We start from the raw sequence: 25,407 nt of genomic DNA, 5'->3' as shown, positions 1-25,407 counted from the left end.
GCACAATGATGACTTAAGTACAACAAGACTGACTCTTCTTGCTGATTATGTTTTGAACCATTCCTGTGACACTAGTTATATATTCCGATGCTTCACTTCAGGTTTACTGTGTAACTCTGACCTTCTTATTGACGATGAAACACAGAAATTGCATCGGAATTAAATACAAAAGGCACAATGCCGTCTGACTGTTCTTACAGTCTATGCTTTGAACCGTTCCTGTGACGCTAGTTATAGATTCCGATGCTTCACTCCAGGTTTACTGTATCCCTTGGACCTTCTTATTGACGATGAAACACAGAAATTGCATCGGAATTAAATACAAAAGGCACAATGCCGACTTAAGTACAAGAAGACTGACTCTTCTTACTGACTATGATTTGAACCGTTCCTGTGACACTAGTTATAGACTCCGAGTTTTCACATCAGGTTTACTGAATCCCTCTGACCTGTTTATTGACGATGAAACACAGAAATTGCATCGAAATTAAACACAAAAGGAGCAATGCCGACTTAACTACAAGAAGACTGACTCTTCTTACTGACTATGTTTTGAACCATTCCTGTGCCACTAGTTATAGATTTCGATGCTTCACTTCAGGTTTACTGTATCCCTTGGACCTTCTTATTGACGATTAAACACAGAAATTGCATCGGAATTATATAGAAAAGGCAGAATGACGACGTAAGTACAAGAATACTGACTCATCTGACTGTCTATGTTTTGAACCGTCCGTGTGACACTAGTTACAGATTCCTATGCTTCACTACAGGTTTACCGTATCCCTTGGACCTTCTTATTGTAGATTAAACACAGAAATTGCATCGGAATTAAAAACAAAAGGCACAATGCCGACTGAAGTAGAAGTGGACTAACTCTTCTTACTGACTATGATTTGAACCATTTCTGTGACATTAGTTATAGATTCCGATGCTTCACTTCAGTTTTACTGTATCCCTCTGACCTTCTTATTGACGATGAAACACAGAAATTGCATCAGAATTAAATACAAAAGGCACAATGCCGAATTAAGTACAAGAAGAATGACTCTTCTTACTGTCTATGTTTTGAACAATTCCTGTGACACTAGTTATGGACTCCGATGCTTCACTCCAGGTTTACTGCATCCCTTGGACCTTCTTATTGACGATGAAACACAGAAATTGCACCGGAATTATACAAAAGGCACAATGCCGACTTAAGTGCAAGAAGACTGACTCTTCTTACTGACTATGTTTTGAACCATACCTGTGACACTAGTTATAGATTCCGATGCTTGACTTCAGGTTTACTGTATCCCTTGGAAATTCTTAGTGACGATGAAACACAGTAATTGCATCGGAATTAAATACAAAAGGCACAATACCGACATAAGTACAATAAGACTGACTCTTGTTACTGTCTGTGTTTTGAACCATTCCTGTGAATCTAGTTATAGATTCCGATGCTTCACTTCACATTTACTTTATCCCTCTGACCTTCTTATTGGTGATGAAACACAGAAATTGCATCGAAATTAAATACAAAAGGCACAATGCCGACTTAAGTACAAGAAGACTGACTCTTCTTCTGTCTCTGATTTGAACCATTCCTGTGATACTAGTTATAGATTCCGATGCTTAACTTCAGGGTTACAGTATAATTCTGACCCTCTTAGTGACGATGAAACACAGAAATTGCATCGGAATTAAAAACAAAAAGCACAATGCCGACTTAAGTACTAGGATACTGACTCATCTTACGGTCTATGTTTTGAACCGTCCCGGTGACACTAGTTATAGATTCAGATGCGTCATTCCTGGTTTATTGTATCCCTTGGACCTTCTTATTGACGATGAAACACAGAAATTTCATCGGAAATAAATACAAAAGGCACAATGCCGACTTAAGTACAAGAAGACTGACTCTTCTCACTGACTATGTTTTGAACCATACCTGTGACACTAGTTATAGATTCCGATGCTTCCCTTCAGGATTACTATATCTCTCTGACCTTCTTACTGACGATGAAACTCAGAAATTGCATCGGAATTAAATACAAAAGGCACAATGCCAAATTAAGTACAAGAAGACTGGCTCTTCTTACTGGCTATGTTTGAACCATTCCTGTGACCCTAGATATAGATTCCGATGCTTCACTCCAGGTTTACTGTGTCCCTTGCACCTTCTTATTGACGATGAAACTCAGAAATTGCATCGGAATTAAATACAAAAGGCACAATGCCGATTAAGTGCAAGAAGACTGACTCTTCTTACTGTCTATGTTTTGAACCATACCTGTGACACTAGTTATAGAATCCGATGCTTCAATTCAGGTCTACTGTATCCCTTGGACCTTCTTACTGACGATGAAACACAGAAATTGCATCGGAATTAAATACAAAAGGCACAATGCCGACTTAAGTACAAGAACACTGACTCTTCCAACTGACTATGCTTTTAACCATTCCTGTGACACTACTTATAGTTTCCGATGCTTCACTATTCGTTTAATCAATCCCTTGGACCTTCTTATTGACAATGAAATTACAGAAATTGCATCGGAATTAAACACATAAGGCACAATGCCGACTTAAGTACAAGAAGACTGACACTTCTTACTGACTATGTTTTGAACCATACCTGTGACACTAGTTATACATTCCGATGCTTCACTTCAGGCTTACTGTATCCCTCTGATCTTCTTATTGACAATGAAACACAGAAATTGCATCGGAATTAAATACAAAAGACACAATGCCGAATTAAGTACAAGAAGACTGACTCTGCTTACTGTCTATGTTTTGAACCATTCCTGTGACACTAGGTATAGATTTCGATGCTTCACTCCAGGTTTACTGTATCCCTTGGACCTTCTTATTGACGATGAAAGACAGAAACTGCATCGGAATTAAATACAAAAGGCACAATGCCGAATTAAGTACAAGAAGACTGAATCTTCTTACTGACTATGTTTTGAACAATTCCTGTGACACTAGTTATACATTCCGATGCTTCACTTCAGGCTTACTGTATCCCTCTGATCTTCTTATTGACAACGAAACACAGAAATTGCATCGGAATTAAATACAAAAGACACAATGCCGAATTAAGTACAAGAAGACTGACTCTGCTTACTTTCTATGTTTTGAACCATTCCTGTGACACGAGGTATAGGTTCCGATGCTTCACTCCAGGTTTACTGTATCCCTTGGACCTTCTTATTGACGATGAAACACAGAAACTGCATCGGAATTAAATACAAAAGGCACAATGCCGACTTAAGTACAAGAAGACTGAATCTTCTTACTGACTATGTTTTGAACAATTCCTGTGACACTAGTTATACATTCCGATGCTTCACTTCAGGCTTACTGTATCCCTCAGATCTTCTTATTGACAATGAAACACAGTAATTGCATCGGAATTAAATACAAAAGGCACTATGCCGAATTAAGTACAAGAAGACTGACTCTTCTTACTGTCTATGTTTTGAACCATTCCTGTGACACTAGTTATAGACTCCGATGCTTCGCTCCAGGTTTACTGTGTCCCTCTGAACCTCATATTGACGATGAAACACAGAAATTGCATCGGAATTAAATACAAAAGGCACAAAGCCGACATAAGTACAGAATGACTGACTCTTCCTGCTGTCTATGTTTTGAACCATTCATTTGACACTAGTTATAGATTCCGATGCTTCAATTCAGGTCTACTGTATCCCTCGGACCTTCTTATTGACAATGAAACACAGAAATTGCATCGGAATTAAACACAAAAGGCACAATGCTGACTTAAATACAAGAAGACTGACTCTTGTTACTGTCTATGTTTTGAACCATTCCTGTGACCCTAGTTATAGATTCCGATGCTTCACTTCACTTTTACTGTATCCCTCTGACCTTCTTATTGACGATGAAACACAGAAATTGCATCGGAATTAAATACAAAGGGCACAATGCCGACTTAAGTACAAGAAGACTGAATCTTCTTAATGGCTATGTTTTGAACCATTCCTGTGACACTAGTTACAGTTTACGATGCTTCAATTCAGGTCCACTGTATCACTTGGACCTTCTTATTGACGATGAAACACCGAAACTGCATCGGAATTAAATAGAAAAGGCACAATGCCGATTTAAGTACAAGAAGACTGACTCTTCTTACTGTCTATGTTTTGAACCATTCCTGTGACACTAGTTATAGACTCCGATGCTTCACTCCAGGTTTACTGTATCCCTTGGACCTTCTTATTGACGATGAAACACAGAAATTGCATCTGAATTAAATACAAAATGCACAATGCCGACTTAATTACAAGAAGAGTGACTCTTCTTACTGACTATGTTTTGAACCATTCCTGTGACACTAGTTATAGATTCCGATGCTTCACTTCAGGTTAACTGTATCCCTCTGACCTTCTTATTGACGATGAAACACAGAAATTGCATCGGAATTAAATACAAAGGGCACAATGCCGAATTAAGTACAAGAACACTGACTCTTCTTATTGTCTATGTTTTGAACCATTCCTGTGACACTAGTTATGGACTCCGATGCTTCGCTCCAGGTTTACTGTATCCCTCTGACCTTCTTATTGACGATGAAACACAGAAATTGCATCCGAATTAAATACAAAAGGCACAGTGCCGACATGAGAACAGAAAGACTGACTCTTCCTACTGTCTATGTTTTGAACCATTCCTGTGACACTAGTTATAGATTCCGATGCTTCACTCCAGGTTTACTGTGTCCCTTGCACCTTCTTATTGACGATGAAACTCAGAAATTGCATCGGAATTAAAAACAAAAGGCACAATGCCGACTTAAGTGCAAGAAGACTGACTCTTCTTACTGTCTATGTTTTGAACCATACCTGTGACACTAGTTATAGATTCCGATGCTTCAATTCAGGTCTACTGTATCACTTGGACCTTCGTATTGACGATGAAACACAGAAATTGCATCGGAATTAAATACAAAAGGCACAATGCCGACTTAAGTACAAGAACACTGACTCTTCCAACTGACTATGCTTTTAACCATTCCTCTGACACTACTAATAGATTCCGATGCTTCACTTCAGGTTTACTGTATCCCTCTGACCGTCTTATTGACGATGAAACACAGAAATTGCATCGGAATTAAATAGAAAATGCACTATGCCGACAAAAGTTCTAGAAGACTGGCTCTTCCTACTGTCTATGTTTTGAACCATTCCTGTGACTCTAGTTATAGATTCCGATGCTTCACTTCAGGTTTACTGTATCCCTTGGACCTTCTTATTGTCGATGAAACACAGAAATTGCATCGGAATTAAATACAAAAGGCACAATGCCGACTTAAGTAAAAGAAGTCTGACTGTTCTTACGGTCCATGTTTTGAACCGTTCCTGTGACGCTAGTTATAGATTCCGATGCTTCACTCCAAGTTTACTGTATCCCTTGGACCTTCTTATTGACGATGAAACACAGAAATTGCATCGGAATTAAATACAAAAGGCACAATGCCGACTTAAGTGCAAGAAGACTGACTCTTCTTACTGTCTATGTTTGAACCGTCCGTGTGACACTAGTTATAGATTCCGATGCTTCACTCAAGGTTTACTGTATCCCTTGGACCTTCTTATTGACGATGACACACAGAAATTGTATCAGAATTAAATTGAAGATGCACAATGATGACTTAAGTACAACAAGACTGACTCTTCTTGCTGATTATCTTTTGAACCATTCCTGTGACACTAGTTATATATTCCGATGCTTCACTTCAGGTTTACTGTATAACTCTGACCTTCTTATTGACGATGAAACACAGAAATTGCATCGGAATTAAATACAGAAGGCACAATGCCGAATTAAGTACAAGTAGACTGACACTTCTTACTGTCTATGTTTTGAACCACTCCTGTGACACTAGTTGCAGATTCCGATGCTTCACTTCAGGTTTACTGTATCCCTTGGACCTTCTTTTTGACGATGGAACACAGATATTGCATCGGAATTAAATACAAAAGGCACAATACCGACATAAGTACAAGAAGACTGAATCTTCTTACTGTCTATGTTTTGAGCCATTCCTGTGACACTAGTTATAGTTTACGATGCTTCAATTCAGGTCTACTGTATCCCTTGGACCTTCTTATTGACGATGAAACACAGAAATTGCATCGGAATTAAATACAAAAGGCACAATGCCGACTTAAGTACAAGAAGACTGACACTTCTTACTGACTATTATTTGAACCATTCCTGTGACGCTAGTTATAGACTCCGAGTTTTCACATCAGGTTTACTGTATCCCTCTGACCTTCTTATTGACGATGAAACACAGAAATTGCATCGGAATTAAACACAAAAGGAGCAATGCCGACTTAAGTACAAGAAGACTGACTCTTCTTACTGACTATGTTCTGAACCATTCCTGTTTATCTAGTTATAGATTCCGATGCTTCACTTCACATTTACTGTATCCCTCTGACCTTCTTATTGAAGATGAAACACAGAAATTGCATCGAAATTAAATACAAAAGGCACAATGCCGACTTAAGTACAAGAAGACTGACTCTTCTTCTGTCTCTGATTTGAACCATTCCTGTGATACTAGTTACAGATTCCGATGCTTAACTTCAGGGTTACAGTATCCTTCTGACCCTCTTAGTGACGATGAAACACGGAAATTGCCTCGGAATTAAATACAAAAAGCACATTGCCGACTTAAGTACAAGAATACTGACTCATCTTACTGTCTATGCTTTGAACCGTCCCTGTGACACTAGTTATAGATTCCGATGCTTCACTTCCGGTTTAGTGTATCCCTCTGACCTTCTTATTGACGATGAAACACAGAAATTGCATCGGAATAAATACAAAAGGCACAATGCCGAATTAAGTACAAGAAGACTGCCTCTTCTTACTTTCTATGTTTTGAACCATTCCTGTGACGGTAGTTATAGACTCCGATCCTTCACTCCAGGTTTACTGTAACCCTTGGACCTTCTTATTGACGATGAAGCGCAGAAATTGCATCGGAATTAAGTACAAATGGCACAATGCCGACTTAAGTAAAAGAAGACTGACTCTTCTTACTGTCTATGCTTTGAAACATTCCTGTGACACTAGTTATAGATTCCGATGCTTCACTCCAGGTTTACTGTATCCATTGGACCTTCTTATTGACGATGAAACACAGAAATTGTATCAGAATTAAATTGAAGATGCACAATGATGACTTAAGTACAACAAGACTGACTCTTCTTGCTGACTATGATTTGAACCATTCCTTTGACACTAGTTATAGATTCCGATGCTTCACTTCAGGTTTACTGTAACACTCTGACCTTCTTATTGACGATGAAAAACAGAAATTGCATCGGAATTAAATACAAAAGGCACAATGCCGAATTAAGTACAAGAAGACTGACTCTTCTTACCGTCTATGTTTTGAACCATTCCTGTGACGCTAGTTATAGACTCCGATGCTTCACTCCAAGTTAACTGTATCCCTTGGACCTTCTTTTTGACGATGAAACACAGAAATTGCATCGGAATTAAATACAAAAGGCACAATGCCGACTTAAGTACAAGTAGACTGACTCTTCTTACTGACTGTGCTTTGAACCATTTCTGTGACACTAGTTATAGATTCCGATGCTTCACTTCAGGTTTGCTGTATCCCTTGGACCTTCTTATTGACGATGAAACACAGAAATTGCATCGGAATTATATAGAAAAGGCACAATGACGACGTAAGTACAAGAATACTGACTCATCTAACTGTCTATGCTTTAAACCGTCCGTGTGACACTAGTTACAGATTCCTATGCTTCACTCCAGGTTTACCGTATCCCTTGGACCTTCTTATTGAAGATGAAACGCAGAAATTGCGTCGGAATTAAATACAAAAGGCACAATGCCGACTGAAGTACAAGTGGACTGACTCTTCTTACTGACTATGTTTTGAACCATTCCTGTGACACTAGTTATAGATTCCGATGCTTGACTTCAGTTTTACTGTATCCCTCTGACCTTCCTATTGACGATGAAACACAGAAATTGCATCGGAATTAAATACAAAAGGCACAATGCCGAATTAAGTACAAGAAGACTGACTCTTCTTACTGTCTATGTTTTGAACCATTCCTGTGACACTAGTTATAGACTCCGATGCTTCACTCCAGGTTTACTGTATCCCTTGGACCTTCTTAGTGATGATGAAACACAGTAATTGCATCGGAATTAAATACAAAAGGCACAATACCGACATAAGTACAATAAGACTGACTCTTCTTACTGTCTGTGTTTTGAACCATTCCTGTGACTCTAGTTATAGATTCCGATGATTCACTTAACATTAACTGTATCCCTCTGACCTTCTTATTGAAGATGAAACACAGAAATTGCATCGAAATTAAATACAAAAGGCACAATGCCGACTTAAGTACAAGAAGACTGACTCTTCTTTCTGTCTCTGATTTGAACCATGCCTGTGACACTAGTTATAGATTCCGATGCTTAACTTCAGGGTTACAGTATCCCTCTGACCCTCTTAGTTACGATGAAACACAGAAATTGCATCGGAAGAAATACAAAAGGCACAATGCCAAATTAAGTACAAGAAGACTGACTCTTCTTACTTTCTATGTTTTGAACCATTCCTGTGACGCTAGTTATAGACTCCGATGCTTCACTCCAGGTCTACAGTATCCCTTGGACCTTCTTATTGACAATGAAACACAGAAATTGCATCGGAATCAAGTACAAAAGGCACAATGCCGACTTAAGTAAAAGAAGACTGACTCTTCTTACTGTCTATGCTTTGAACCATTCCTGTGACACTAATTATAGATTCCGATGCTTCACTCCAGGTTTACTGTATCCATTCGACATTCTTATTGACGATGAAACACAGAAATTGTATCAGAATTAAATTGAAGATGCACTATGATGACTTAAATACAACAAGACTGACTCTTCTTGCTGACTATGATTTGAACCATTCCTGTGACACTAGTTATAGATTCCGATGCTTCACTTCAGGTTTACTGTATCCCTTGGACCTTCTTATTGACGATGAAACACAGAAATTGCATCGGAATTAAATACAAAAGGCACAATGCCGACTTAAGTACAAGAATACTGACTCATCTTACTGACTATGTTTTGAACAATTCTTGTGACACTAGCTATGCATTCCGATGCTTTACTTCAGGTTTACTGTATCCCTTAAACCTTCTTATTGACGAAGAAACACAGAAATTGCATCGGAATTAAATACAAAAGGCACAATCCCGAGATAAATACAAGAAGACTGACTCTTCTTACTGTCTATAGTTTGAACCATTCCTGTGACCCAAGTTATAGATTTCGATGCTTCACTTGACTTTTGCTGTATCTCTCTGACCTTCTTATTGACGATGAAACACAGAAATTGCACCGGAATTAACACTCTAAGCGCCAAGCCCGTAAAATTTACGGGCCTGGGATCGCGCGAAAATCACCAAGCCCGTAAAATTTACGGGCCGCTACATTTAATTTCATTCAAAACACTGCAACGTTATTTCTACGGGTTTGGCCAGCGCTATACGTTTTTCAGATGTTTATTAACAAAATGCGTCCATAGATGTCACGGCAGCGCTGTAATTCATGTTAAAACTTATCTTTGCGTTCTCAGTCTGTATATCATTCAGTTGTTTGTCATCATGTTTCGGCGCGGTTTATCAGACGCAGAAATTGCGGATTTGATCAATCATAGCGACACTCTGGATAATGTAGAGAGTGATTCAGACGATTCTGAATGCAATGGTGTGTTTGAAGGTACGTATTTCCGAATTTTCCACGTAATTGTGCAGTACGCACATATCTGTTGAACATGTGTAAACGATGTATGTAGTTACACATAATGTGATATTCTTTTTAGAAGACGAGATTGATGACAGTTTGTCTTCAGATGAAGACGAGAATGATGTTGAAGGTGTTGCTTCAAATCCAGCAGCTGTGCCGTATCCGAAAGACAGTGAGTGGACTGCAGTTGACACCTACCGACCTCTGCCTGTCAACACGACACCCAGGCAGATACTAGTGGATATTGATGAGTCGAGTTCTGTACTGGATTGCAGTAAAGTGTTCCTTACTGACAGTGACGTAAATGAACTCAAGAGACAGACAAATTTGTATGCATCACAGACAATACAGAAGAAAAGAAGAGGAAATAATCTGAAGCCCCATTCAGTTTTGAGTTCGTGGAAGCCAGTGACTATAAGTGAGATGAGGCGTTTCTTGGGTATTATTTTCCACATGTGTGTTTCGAAAAAGCCCAAAATTGCGGACCATTGGAGCACTAATCCTGTTCTTAGTTGTAACTTTTGTCCCCATGTCATGAGCCGTTTGCGTTTCACTCAGATACTGTCATGCTTGCATCTTGTTGACAATTCAAATCAGAAAAAACCAGGCGAAGATGGATTTCATCCACTTTACAAAGTTTTGCCATATTATAATAATTTGAAGGAGCGATGTATCCAGGCATATCGTCCCTCAGAAAAAGTGACAATTGATGAAGGAATTTGCCCATTTCGAGGTCGTGTGAGTTTCCGTGTTTACATGCAAAATAAGCCTCATAAGTATGGACTGAAAGTATATGCTGTTGCTGAAGCCAGTAGTGGCTATGTTGTAAATTTTGAAGTTTATGCTGGTAAGCATATTGTTGACAATTCTTCGTCTGCGGTTATTTTGCGATTGTTGTCTGACAGCAGCTTGCTGAACAAAGGCCACACTGTGTATTTAGATCGATTTTATTCCAGTCCAGAGCTATTTCAGCAACTGGCAGAGAAAGGCACTGGAGCTGTTGGTACTGTGAACAAATCCAGGAAAGGATTGCCTAAAGATTTAGTATCTGCTACGCTGAAAAAGGGCGAAATGTCTTTTCGGCGTAAAGATAATGTATTGGCAATGAAGTGGAAAGATAAGAGAGATGTGTATACATTGTCTACAAGGCATCAAGCAACATTTGGTACGCATACTAAGAGAAATGGGTCTGTAGTATTGAAACCACTTCAGGTACTTGATTACAACCTCAATAAAATTGGAGTGGATATTGGAGACCAACGCCTGCAGTACAATCCGTTCCAGCACAGAACTGTGAAATGGTGGCGAAAATTATATTTCCATTTGCTGCTTATGGGAGTATCAAATGCATTTTGGCTGTACAATGCAGTGCACAGGAAGAAAATTACAATAACAGACTTTATAACAGTGCTTGCAGTTCAGCTTGTTGAAGACGACACACTTGAATTCATTCCAAGAAATGAAGGAACTGTAGGTCGGCTAACAAAGAGACATTTTTTGCAGCACATACCTGCAACTACTAAGAAGTATGCTGCTCGTGTGTGTCACGTGTGCAGTTCCAGGAGCAAGAAACAGAGTGGCAAGGCTTCTCGCAAAGAGACACGATACGAATGTGAACAGTGTGGCGTTGCACTCTGCCTGGAACCTTGCTTTAAAATTTTCCACACTAAAAAACAATATGATTCTGTGTGAAATTTATATGTAATACTGTATACTATCAGAAACATGTAATGTAGTGCCACAATTTTGGTTAAAAATAAATCACAATTGTATTCCCTTATTCGTATGACTTTTTCTAAATTCTTAAAACATCTAAGTGATTTCTATAACTGTACCTTAAAGCTGTGCATTGTAAAGTAGTTTCTTTCACTCAGAATTAAAGTAGAAATGTGCAGCTTCAAGATGGTACCAAATTTGCCACAATCCAAACAGTAGATTTGATGCAGTAATTTTTTTAATATTGGTAAAATTGCCCGGTTTCTAGGGACGGGTGCATAAAATAGGCCTGGTACAGAGAGTGTTAAATACAATAGGCACAATGCCGACTTAAGTTCAAGATGACTGAATCTTCTTACTGTCTATGTTTTGAACCATTCCTGTGATACTAGTTATAGTGTACGATGCTTAAATTCAGGTCAACTGTATCCCTTAGACCTCTTATTGACGATGAAACACAGAAATTGCATCGGAATTAAATACAAAAGGCACAATGCCGACTTAAGTAGAAGAAGACTGACTCTTCTTACTGACTATGATTTGAACCATTCCTGTGACACTAGTTATAGACTCCGAGTCTTCACATCAGGTTTACTGTATCCCTCTGACATTCTTAATGACGATGAATCACAGAAATTGCATCGGAATTAAACACAAAAGGCACAATGCCGACTTAAGTACAAGAAGACTTACTCTTCTTACTGACTATGTTTTGAACAATTCCTGTGCAACTAGTTATAGATTCCGATGCTTTACTTCGGGTTTACTGTATCCCTTGGACCTTCTTATTGACGATGAAACACAGAAATTGCATCGGAATTATATAGAAAAGGCACAATGCCGACTTAAGTACAAGAATACTGACTCATCTAACTGTCTATGTTTTGAACCGTCCGTGTACACTAGTTACAGATTCCGATGCTTCACTCCAGGTTTATCGTATCCCTTGGACCTTTTTATTGAAGATGAAACACAGAAATTGCATCGGAATTAAATACAAAAGGCACAATGCCGACTGAAGTACAAGTGGACTGCCTCTTCTTACTGACCATGTTTTGAACCATGCCCTTGACACTAGTTATAGATGCCGATGCTTCACTTCAGGTTTACTGTATACCTCGGACCTTCTTATTGACGATAAAACACAGAGATTGCATCGGAATTAAATACAAAAGGCACAATGCCGAATTAAGTACAAGAAGACTGATTCTTCTTACTGTCTATGTTTTGAACCATTCCTGTGACACTAATTATAGACTCCGGTGCTTCACTCAAGGTTTATTGTATCCCTTGGACCTTCTTATTGACCATGAAACACAGAAATTGCATCGGAATTATACAAAAGGCACAATGCCGACTTATGTACAAGAAGACTGACTCTTCTTACTGACTATGTTTTGAACCATACCTGTGACACTAGTTATAGATTCCGATGCTTCACTTCAGGTTTGCTGTATCCCTTCGACCTTCTTATTGACGATGAAACACAGAAATTGCATCGGAATTAAATACAAAAGGCACAATACCGACATAAGTACAAGAAGATTGACTCTTCTTACTGACTATGTTTTGAACCTTTCCTGTGACACTAGTCATAGATTCCGATGCTTAACCTCAGGATTACTGTATCCCTGGGACCTTCTTATTGACGATGAAACACAGAAATTGCATCGGACTTAAATACAAAAAGCACAATGCCGAATTAAGTAGAAGAAGACTGACTCTTCTTACTGTCTATGATTTGAACCATCCCTGTGACACTAGTTATAGATTCAGATGCTTCACTCCAGGTTTACTGTATCCCTTGGTCCTCCTTATTGACGACGAAACACAGAAATTGCATCGGAATTAAATACAAAAGGAACAATGCCGACTTATGTACAAGAAGACTGACTCTTCTTCCTGTATATGTTTGAACTATTCCTGTGACTCTAGTTATATATTCCGATGCTTCACTTCAGGTTTACTGTATCGCTCTGACCTTCTTATTGACGATGAAACACAGAAATTGCATCGGAATTAAATACAAAAGGCGCAATGCCGACTTAAGTACAAGAAGACTGACTCTTCTTACTGTCTATGTTTTTAACCATTCCTGTGACACTAGTTATAGATTCCGATGCTTCAATCCAGGTCAACTGTCTCCCTTGGACCTTCTTATTGACGATGAAACACAGAAATTGCATCGGAATTAAATACAAAAGGCACAATGCCGACTTAACTACAAGAAGACTGACTCTTCTTACTGACTATGCTTTGAACCCTTCCTGTGACACTAGTTATAGATTCCGATGCTTAACTTCGGGATTACTGTATCCCTCTGACCTTCTTAGTGACGATGTAACACAGAAATTGGGTCGGAATTAAATACAAAAAGCACATTGCCGACGTAAGTACAAGAATACTGACTCATCTTACTGTCTATGTTTTGAACTGTCCCTGTGACACTAATAATAGATTCCGATGCTTCACTCCACGTTTACTGCATTCCGTGGACCTTCTTATTGTCGATGAAACACAGAAATTGCATCGGAATTAAATAGAAAAGGCACTATGCCGACTTAAGTACAAGAAGACTGACTCTTCTTACTGGCTATGTTTTGAACCATTCTTGTGACACTAACTATGCATTCCGATTCTTCACTTCAGGTTTACTGAATCCCTTAAACCTTCTTTTTGACGATGAAACACAGAAATTGAATCGTAATTAAATACAAAAGGCACAATGCCGGCTTAAGTACAAGAAGACTGACTCTTCTTACTGACTATGATTTGAACCATTCCTGTGACACTAGTTATAGACTACGATGCTTCACTTCAGGTTTACTGTATCCCTCTGACTTTCTTATTGACGATGAAACACAGAAATTGCATTGGAATTAAATACAAAAGGCACAATGCCGACTGAAGTACAAGTGGACTGACTATTCCTAATGACTATGTGTTGGACCATTCCTGTGACAGTAGTTACGGATTCCGATGCTGCACTTCAGGTTTACTGTATCCCTCTGACCTTCTTATTGACGATGAAACACAGAAATTGCATCGGAATTAAATACAAAAGGCACAATGCCGAATTAGGTACAAGAAGACTGACTCATCTTACTGTCTGTGTTTTGAACCATTCCTGTGACACTAGTTATCGATTCCGATGCTTCACTTCAGGTTTGCTGTATCCCTTGGACCTACTTATTGACGATGAAACACAGAAATTGCATCGCAATTAAATACAAAAGGCACAATACCAACAGAAGTACAAGAAGACTGACTCTTCTTACTGGCTATGTTTGAACAATTCCTGTGACACTAGTCATAGATTCCGATGCTTAACCTCAGGATTACTGTATCTCTTGGACCTTCTTATTGACGATGAAACTCAGAAATTGCATCGGAATTAAATACAAAAAGCACAATGCCGAATTAAGTACAAGAAGACTGACCCTTCTTACTGTCTATCTTTTGAATCATTCCTGTGACACTAGTTATAGACTCCGATGCTTCACTCCAGGTTTTCTGTATCCCTTGGACCTTATTATTGACGATGAAACACAGAAATTGCATCGGAATTAAATACAAGAGGCACAATGCCGACTTAAGTACAAGGAGACTGACTCTTCTTACTGTATATGTTTGAACCATTCCTGTGACTCTAGTTATAGATTCCGATGCTTCACTTCAGGTTTACTGTATCCCTTGGACCTTCTTATTGACGATGAAACACAGAAATTGCATTGGAATTAAATACAAAAGGCACAATGCCGACTTACGCACAAGAAGACTGACCCTTCTAACGGTCTAAGTTTTGAACCAGTCCTGTGACACTAGTTATAGATTCCGATGCTTCAATCCAGGTCTACTGTATCCCTCTGACCTTCTTAGTGACGGTGAAACACAGAAATTGCGTCGGAATTAAATAGAAAAAGCACATTGCCGACGTAAGTACAAGAATACTGACTCATCTTACTGTCTATGTTTTGAACTGTCCCTGTGACACTAATAATAGATTCCGATGCTTCACTCCACGTTTACTGCATTCCGTGGACCTTCTTATTGACGATGAAACACAGAAATTGCATCGGAATTAAATAGAAAAGGCACTATGCCGACTTAAGTACAAGAAGACTCACTCTTCTTACTGGCTATGTTTTGAACCATTCTTGTGACACTAGTTATAGATTCCGATGCTTCACTTCAGGTTTACTGTATCCCTTGGACCTTCTTATTGACGATGAAACCCAGATAATGCATCGGAATTAAATACAAAATGCACAATAAGGACTTAAGTACAAGAAGACTAACTCTTCTTACTGACTATGTTTTGAACCATTCCTGTGACACTACTTATAGATTCCGATGCTTAACTTCAGCTTTACTGTATCCCTTGGGCCTTCTTATTGACGATGAAACACAGAAATTGCTACGGAATTAAATAGAGAAGGCACAATGCCGACTTAAGTACAAGAAGACTGACTCTTCTTACTGTCTATGTTTTGAACCATTCCGGTGACACTAGTTATAGATTCCGATGCTTAACTTCAGGATTACTGTATCCCGTGGACCTTCTTATTGACGACGAAACACAGAAATTGCACCGGAATTAAATACAAAAGGCACAATGCCGCCTTAAATACAAGAAGACTGACTCTTCTTGCTGTCTATGTTTTGAACCATTCCAATGACCCTACTTATAGATTCCGATGTTTCACTTCAGGTTTACTGTATCCCTTGGACCTTCTTATTGACGATGAAAAACAGAAATTGCATCGGAATTAAACACAAAAGGCACAATGCCGAATTAAGTACAAGAAGACTGACTCTTTTTACAGTCTATGCTTTGAACCATTCCTGTGACACTAGTTATAGACTCCGATGCTTCACTCGAGGTTTACTGTATCCCCTGGACCTTCTTATTGACGATGAAACACAGAAATTGAATCGGAATTATACAAAAGGCACAATGCCGACCTAAGTACAAGAAGACTGACTCTTCTTACTGACTATGTTTTGAACCGTACCTGTGACACTAGTTATAGATTCCGATGTTTCACTTCAGGTATACTGTATCCCTTGGACCTTCTTATTGACGATGAAAAACAGAAATTGCATCGGAATTAAATACAAAAGGCACAATACCGTCTTAAGTACAAGAAGACTGACTCTTCTTACTGAGTATGTTTTGAACCATTCCTGTGACACTAGTCATAGATTCCGATGCCTAACCTCTGGATTACTGTATCCCTTGGACCTTCTTATTGATGATGAAACACAGAAATTGCATCAGAATTAAATACAAAAAGCACAATGCCGAATTAAGTACAAGAAGACTGACTCTTCTTACTGCCTATGTTTTGAATCATTCCTGTGACGCTAGTTATAGACTCCGATGCTTCACTCCAGGTTTACTGTATCCCTTGGACCTTCTTATTGACGAAGATACACAGAAATTGCATTGGAATTAAATACAAAAAGCACAATGCCGACTTAAAAAGAAGAAGACTGACTCTTCTTACTGTATATGTTTTGAACCATTCCTGTGACTCTAGTTATAGATTCCGATGCTTCACTTCAGGTTTACTGTATCGCTCTGACCTTCTTATTGACGATGAAACACAGAAATTGCATCGGAATTAAATACAAAAGGCACAATGCCGTCTTAAGTACAAGAAGACTGACTCTTCTTACTGTCTATGATTTGAACCATTCCTGTGACACTAGTTATAGATTCCGATGCTTCAATCCAGGTCTACTGTATCCCTTGGACCTTCTTATTGACGATGAAACACAGAAATTGCATCGGAATTAAGTACAAATGGGACAATGAGAACTTAACTACAAGAAGACTGACTCTTCTTACTGACTATGTTTTCAACCATACCTGTGACACTACTTATAGATTCCGATGCTTAACTTCAGGATTACTGTATCCCTCTGACCTTCTTAGTGACGATGAAACACAGAAATTGCGTCGGAATTAAATACAAAAAGCACATTGCCGACTTAAGTACAAGAATACTGACTCATCTTACTGTCTATGTTTTGAACTGTCCCTGTGACACTAATTATAGATTCCGATGCTTCACTCCACGTTTACTGTATTCCTTGGACCTTCTTATTGACGATGAAACACAGAAATTGCATCGGAATGAAATGGAAAAGGCACAATGCCGACTGAAGTACAAGTGGACTGACTCTTCTTACTGACTATGTTTTGAACCATTCCTGTGACACTAGATATAGATTCCGATGCTTTACTTCAGGTTTACTGAATCCCTCTGACCTTCTTATTGACGATGAAACACAGAAATTGCATCGGAATTAAATACAAAAGGCACAATGCCGAATTAAGTACAAGAAGACTAACTCTGTTTACTTTCTATGTTTTGAACAATTCCAGTGACACTAGTTATAGACTCCGATGCTTCACTCTAGGTTTTTCTGTATCCCTTGGACCTTCTTATTGACGATGAAACACAGAAATTGCATCGGAATAATACAAAAGGCACAATGGCGACTGAAGTAGAAAAAAACTGACTCTTCTTACTGACTATGTTTTGAACCATTACTGTGACATTAGTTATAGATTCCGATGCTTCACTTCAGGTTTACTGTATCCCTCTGACCGTCTTATTGACGATGAAACTCCGAAATTGCATCGGAATTAAATACAAAAGGCACAATGCCGACTGAAGTACAAGTGGACTGACTCTTCTTACTGACTATGTTTGAACCATTCCTGTGACACTAGATATAAATTCCGATGCTTTACTTCAGGTTTACTGAATCTCTCTGACCTTCTTATTGACGATGAAACACAGAAATTGCATCGGAATTAAATACAAAAGGCACAATGCCGAATTAAGTACAAGAAGAGTAACTCTTTTTACTGTCTATGTTTGAACCATTCCAGTGACACTAGTTATAGACTCCGATGCTTCACTCGAGGTTTACTGTATCCCTTGGAACTTCTTATTGACGATGAAACACAGAAATTGCATCGGAATTATACAAAAGGCACAATGCCGACTTAAGTACAAGGAGACTGACTCTTCTTACTGACTATTTTTGATCCGTACCTGTGACACTAGTTATAGATTCCGATGTTTCACTTCAGGTTTACTGTATCCCTTGGACCTTCTTATTGACGATGAAAAACAGAAATTGCATCGGAATTAAATACAAATTGCACAATGCCAACTTCAGTACAAGAAGACTGAATCTTCTTACTGTCTATGTTTTGAACCATTCCTGTAACACTAGTTATAGTTTACGATGCTTCAACTCAGGTCTACTGTATCCCTTGGACCCTCTTATTGACGATGAAACACAGAAATTGCATCGGAAATAAATACAAAAGGCACAATGCCGACTTAAGTATAAGAAGACTAACTCTTCTTACTGACTATGATTTGAACCATTCCTGTGACACTAGTTATAGACTCCGAGTCTTCACATCAGGTTTACTGTATCCCTCTGACCTTCTTATTGACGATGAAACACAGAAATTCCATCGGAATTAAACACAAAAGGCACAATGCCGAATTAAGTACAAGAAGACTGACTCTTCTTACTGACTATGTTTTGAACCGTACCTGTGACACTAGTTATAGATTACGATGTTTCACTTCAGATTTACTGTATCCCTTGGACCTTCTTATTGACGATGAAAAACAGAAATTGCATCGGAATTAAATACAAAAGGCACAATACCGATTTAAGTACAAGAAGACTGACTCTTCTTACTGGGTATGTTTTGAACCATTCCTGTGACACTAGTTATAGACTACGATGCTTCACTTCAGGTTTACTGTATCCCTCTGACTTTCTTATTGACGATGAAACACAGAAATTGCATCGGAATTAAACACAAAAGGCACAATGCCGACTTAAGTACAAGAAGACTGACTCTTCTTACTGACTATGTTTTGAACCATTCCTGTGCCACTAGTTATAGATTTCGATGCTTCACTTCAGGTTTACTGTATCCCTTGGACGTTCTTATTGACGATGAAACACAGAAATTGCATTGGAATTAAATACAAAAGGCACAATGCCGACTAAGTACAAGTGGACTGACTATTCCTACTGACTATGTGTTGGACCATTCCTGTGACAGTAGTTACGGATTCCGATGCTGCACTTCAGGTTTACTGTATCCCTCTGACCTTCTTATTGACGATGAAACACAGAAATTGCATCGGAATTAAATACAAAAGGCACAATGCCGAATTAGGTACAAGAAGACTGACTCATCTTACTGTCTGTGTTTTGAACCATTCCTGTGACACTAGTTATAGACTCCGATGCTTCACTCCAGGTTTACTGTATCCCTTGGACCTTCGTATTGACGATGAAACACAGAAATTGCATCGGAAATATACAAAAGGCTTAATGCCGACTTAAGAACAAGAAGACTGACTCTTCTTACTGACTATGATTTGAGCCATACCTGTGACACTAGTTATCGATTCCGATGCTTCACTTCAGGTTTGCTGTATCCCTTGGACCTACTTATTGACGATGAAACACAGAAATTGCATCGCAATTAAATACAAAAGGCACAATACCAACAGAAGTACAAGAAGACTGACTCTTCTTACTGGCTATGTTTGAACAATTCCTGTGACACTAGTCATGGATTCCGATGCTTAACCTCAGGATTACTGTATCTCTTGGACCTTCTTATTGACGATGAAACTCAGAAATTGCATCGGAATTAAATACAAAAAGCACAATGCCGAATTAAGTACAAGAAGACTGACTCTTCTTACTGTCTATGTTTTGAATCATTCCTGTGACACTAGTTATAGACTCCGATGCTTCACTCCAGGTTTTCTGTATCCCTTGGACCTTATTATTGACGATGAAACACAGAAATTGCATCGGAATTAAATACAAGAGGCACAATGCCGACTTAAGTACAAGGAGACTGACTCTTCTTACTGTATATGTTTGAACCATTCCTGTGACTCTAGTTATAGATTCCGATGCTTCACTTCAGGTTTACTGTATCCCTTGGACCTTCTTATTGACGATGAAACACTGAAATTGCATTGGAATTAAATACAAAAGGCACAATGCCGACTTACGTACAAGAAGACTGACCCTTCTAACGGTCTAAGTTTTGAACCAGTCCTGTGACACTAGTTATAGATTCCGATGCTTCAATCCAGGTCTACTGTATCCCTTGGACCTTCTTATTGACGATGAAACACAGAAATTGCATCGGAATTAAATACAAGAGGCACAATGCCGACTTAAGTACAAGAAGACTGACTCTTCTTACTGTATATGTTTGATCCATTCCTGTGACTCTAGTTATAGATTCCGATGCTTCACTCCAGGTTTACTGTATCCCTCTGACCTTCTTAGTGACGGTGAAACACAGAAATTGCGTCGGAATTAAATAGAAAAAGCACATTGCCGACGTAAGTACAAGAATACTGACTCATCTTACTGTCTATGTTTTGAACTGTCCCTGTGACACTAATAATAGATTCCGATGCTTCACTCCACGTTTACTGCATTCCGTGGACCTTCTTATTGACGATGAAACACAGAAATTGCATCGGAATTAAATAGAAAAGGCACTATGCCGACTTAAGTACAAGAAGACTCACTCTTCTTACTGGCTATGTTTTGAACCATTCTTGTGACACTAGTTATAGATTCCGATGCTTCACTTCAGGTTTACTGTATCCCTTGGACCTTCTTATTGACGATGAAACCCAGATAATGCATCGGAATTAAATACAAAAGGCACAATAAGGACTTAAGTACAAGAAGACTAACTCTTCTTACTGACTATGTTTTGAACCATTCCTGTGACACTACTTATAGATTCCGATGCTTAACTTCAGCTTTACTGTATCCCTTGGGCCTTCTTATTGACGATGAAACACAGAAATTGCATCGGAATTAAATAGAGAAGGCACAATGCCGACTTAAGTACAAGAAGACTGACTCTTCTTACTGTCTATGTTTTGAACCATTCCGGTGACACTAGTTATAGATTCCGATGCTTAACTTCAGGATTACTGTATCCCGTGGACCTTCTTATTGACGACGAAACACAGAAATTGCACCGGAATTAAATACAAAAGGCACAATGCCGACTTAAATACAAGAAGACTGACTCTTCTTGCTGTCTATGTTTTGAACCATTCCAGTGACCCTACTTATAGATTCCGATGTTTCACTTCAGGTTTACTGTATCCCTTGGACCTTCTTATTGACGATGAAAAACAGAAATTGCATCGGAATTAAACACAAAAGGCACAATGCCGAATTAAGTACAAGAAGACTGACTCTTTTTACTGTCTATGCTTTGAACCATTCCTGTGACACTAGTTATAGACTCCGATGCTTCACTCGAGGTTTACTGTATCCCCTGGACCTTCTTATTGACGATGAAACACAGAAATTGAATCGGAATTATACAAAAGGCACAATGCCGACTTAAGTACAAGAAGACTGACTCTTCTTACTGACTATGTTTTGAACCGTACCTGTGACACTAGTTATAGATTCCGATGTTTCACTTCAGGTTTACTGTATCCCTTGGACCTTCTTATTGACGATGAAAAACAGAAATTGCATCGGAATTAAATACAAAAGGCACAATACCGTCTTAAGTACAAGAAGACTGACTCTTCTTACTGAGTATGTTTTGAACCATTCCTGTGACACTAGTCATAGATTCCGATGCCTAACCTCTGGATTACTGTATCCCTTGGACCTTCTTATTGATGATGAAACACAGAAATTGCATCAGAATTAAATACAAAAGGCACAATGCCGAATTAAGTACAAGAAGACTGACTCTTCTTACTGCCTATGTTTGAATCATTCCTGTGACGCTAGTTATAGACTCCGATGCTTCACTCCAGGTTTACTGTATCCCTTGGACCTTCTTATTGACGAAGATACACAGAAATTGCTTTGGAATTAAATACAAAAAGCACAATGCCGACTTAAAAAGAAGAAGACTGACTCTTCTTACTGTATATGTTTTGAACCATTCCTGTGACTCTAGTTATAGATTCTGATGCTTCACTTCAGGTTTACTGTATCGCTCTGACCTTCTTATTGACGATGAAACACAGAAATTGCATCGGAATTAAATACAAAAGGCACAATGCCGTCTTAAGTACAAGAAGACTGACTCTTCTTACTGTCTATGATTTGAACCATTCCTGTGACACTAGTTATAGATTCCGATGCTTCAATCCAGGTCTACTGTATCCCTTGGACCTTCTTATTGACGATGAAACACAGAAATTGCATCGGAATTAAGTACAAATGGGACAATGAGAACTTAACTACAAGAAGACTGACTCTTCTTACTGACTATGTTTTCAACCATACCTGTGACACTAGTTATAGATTCCGATGCTTAACTTCAGGATTACTGTATCCCTCTGACCTTCTTAGTGACGATGAAACACAGAAATTGCGTCGGAATTAAATACAAAAAGCACATTGCCGACTTAAGTACAAGAATACTGACTCATCTTACTGTCTATGTTTTGAACTGTCCCTGTGACACTAATTATAGATTCCGATGCTTCACTCCACGTTTACTGTATTCCTTGGACCTTCTTATTGACGATGAAACACAGAAATTGCATCGGAATGAAATGGAAAAGGCACAATGCCGAATTAAGTACAAGAAGACTAACTCTGTTTACTTTCTATGTTTTGAACCATTCCAGTGACACTAGTTATAGACTCCGATGCTTCACTCTAGGTTTTTCTGTATCCCTTGGACCTTCTTATTGACGATGAAACACAGAAATTGCATCGGAATAATACAAAAGGCACAATGGCGACTGAAGTAGAAGAAAACTGACTCTTCTTACTGACTATGTTTTGAACCATTACTGTGACATTAGTTATAGATTCCGATGCTTCACTTCAGGTTTACTGTATCCCTCTGACCGTCTTATTGACGATGAAACTCCGAAATTGCATCGGAATTAAATACAAAAGGCACAATGCCGACTGAAGTACAAGTGGACTGACTCTTCTTACTGACTATGTTTGAACCATTCCTGTGACACTAGATATAAATTCCGATGCTTTACTTCAGGTTTACTGAATCTCTCTGACCTTCTTATTGACGATGAAACACAGAAATTGCATCGGAATTAAATACAAAAGGCACAATGCCGAATGAAGTACAAGAAGAGTAACTCTTTTTACTGTCTATGTTTGAACCATTCCAGTGACACTAGTTATAGACTCCGATGCTTCACTCGAGGTTTACTGTATCCCTTGGAACTTCTTATTGACGATGAAACACAGAAATTGCATCGGAATTATACAAAAGGCACAATGCCGACTTAAGTACAAGGAGACTGACTCTTCTTACTGACTATTTTTGATCCGTACCTGTGACACTAGTTATAGATTCCGATGTTTCACTTCAGGTTTACTGTATCCCTTGGACCTTCTTATTGACGATGAAAAACAGAAATTGCATCGGAATTAAATACAAATTGCACAATGCCAACTTCAGTACAAGAAGACTGAATCTTCTTACTGTCTATGTTTTGAACCATTCCTGTAACACTAGTTATAGTTTACGATGCTTCAACTCAGGTCTACTGTATCCCTTGGACCTTCTTATTGACGATGAAACACAGAAATTGCATCGGAATTAAATACAAAAGGCACAATGCCGACTTAAGTATAAGAAGACTAACTCTTCTTACTGACTATGATTTACACCATTCCTGTGACACTAGTTATAGTCTCCGAGTCTTCACATCAGGTTTACTGTATCCCTCTGACCTTCTTATTGACGATGAAACACAGAAATTCCATCGGAATTAAACACAAAAGGCACAATGCCGAATTAAGTACAAGAAGACTGACTCTTCTTACTGACTATGTTTTGAACCGTACCTGTGACACTAGTTATAGATTACGATGTTTCACTTCAGATTTACTGTATCCCTTGGACCTTCTTATTGACGATGAAAAACAGAAATTGCATCGGAATTAAATACAAAAGGCACAATACCGTCTTAAGTACAAGAAGACTGACTCTTCTTACTGGGTATGTTTTGAACCATTCCTGTGACACTAGTCATAGATTCCGATGCCTAACCTCAGGATTACTGTATCCCTTGGACCTTCTTATTGACGATGAAACACAGAAATTGCATCGGAATTAAATACAAAAAGCACAATGCCGAATTAAGTACAAGAAGACTGACTCTTCTTACTGCCTATGTTTTGAATCATTCCTGTGACACTAGTTATAGACTCCGATGCTTCACTCCAGGTTTACTGTATCCCTTGGACCTTCTTATTGACGAAGATACACAGAAATTGCATTGGAATTAAATACAAAATGCACAATGCCGACTTAAAAACAAGAAGACTGACTCTTCTTACTGTATATGATTTGAACCATTCCTGTGACTCTAGTTTTAGATTCCGATGCTTCACTTCACGTTTACTGTATCGCTCTGACCTTCTTATTGACGATGAAACACAGAAATTGCATCGGGATTAAATACAAAAGGGACAATGCTGTCTTAAGTACAAGAAGACTGACTCTTCTTACTGTCTATGATTTGAAACATTCCTGTGACACTAGTTATAGATTCCGATGCTTCAATCCAGGTCTACTGTATCCCTTGGACCATCTTATTGACGATGAAACACAGAAATTGCATCGGAATTAAATACAAATGGCACAATGAGAACTTAACTACAAGGAGACTCACTCTTCTTACTGACTATGTTTTCAACCATACCTGTGACACTAGTTATAGATTCCGATGCTTAACTTCAGGAGTACTGTATCCCTCTGACCTTCTTAGTGACGATGAAACACAGAAATTGCGTCGGAATTAA

General features: G+C 38.7%; 1 protein-coding gene across 1 annotated transcript; it reads left to right on the top strand.

The window, feature by feature from the left end:
- The first annotated feature begins 9,683 nt into the window (after nt 1-9,683).
- On the top strand, nt 9,684-11,517 carry LOC124734619 (piggyBac transposable element-derived protein 4-like). Its single transcript, XM_047248551.1, has 2 exons — nt 9,684-9,798; nt 9,902-11,517. The coding sequence occupies exons 1-2, from the start codon at nt 9,684-9,686 to the stop codon at nt 11,515-11,517; spliced, it is 1,731 nt and encodes a 576-aa protein (XP_047104507.1).
- The last annotated feature ends 13,890 nt before the right edge of the window (nt 11,518-25,407 follow it).

Source organism: Schistocerca piceifrons, unplaced genomic scaffold (genome assembly GCF_021461385.2).
Source record: "Schistocerca piceifrons isolate TAMUIC-IGC-003096 unplaced genomic scaffold, iqSchPice1.1 HiC_scaffold_1544, whole genome shotgun sequence".
Classification (NCBI taxonomy): domain Eukaryota; kingdom Metazoa; phylum Arthropoda; class Insecta; order Orthoptera; family Acrididae; genus Schistocerca; species Schistocerca piceifrons.
This window is presented reverse-complemented; position numbering and strand designations above follow the sequence as displayed.

What these genes read in the sequence shown, in the direction of transcription:
- LOC124734619 (XM_047248551.1), top strand. Translation starts at nt 9,684, where the DNA reads ATGTTTCGGCGCGGTTTATCAGACGCAGAAATTGCGGATTTGATCAAT. An exon ending in ATGCAATGGTGTGTTTGAAG is followed by an intron (nt 9,799 to 9,901) that starts GTACGTATTTCC and finishes TATTCTTTTTAG; the next exon opens with AAGACGAGATTGATGACAGT.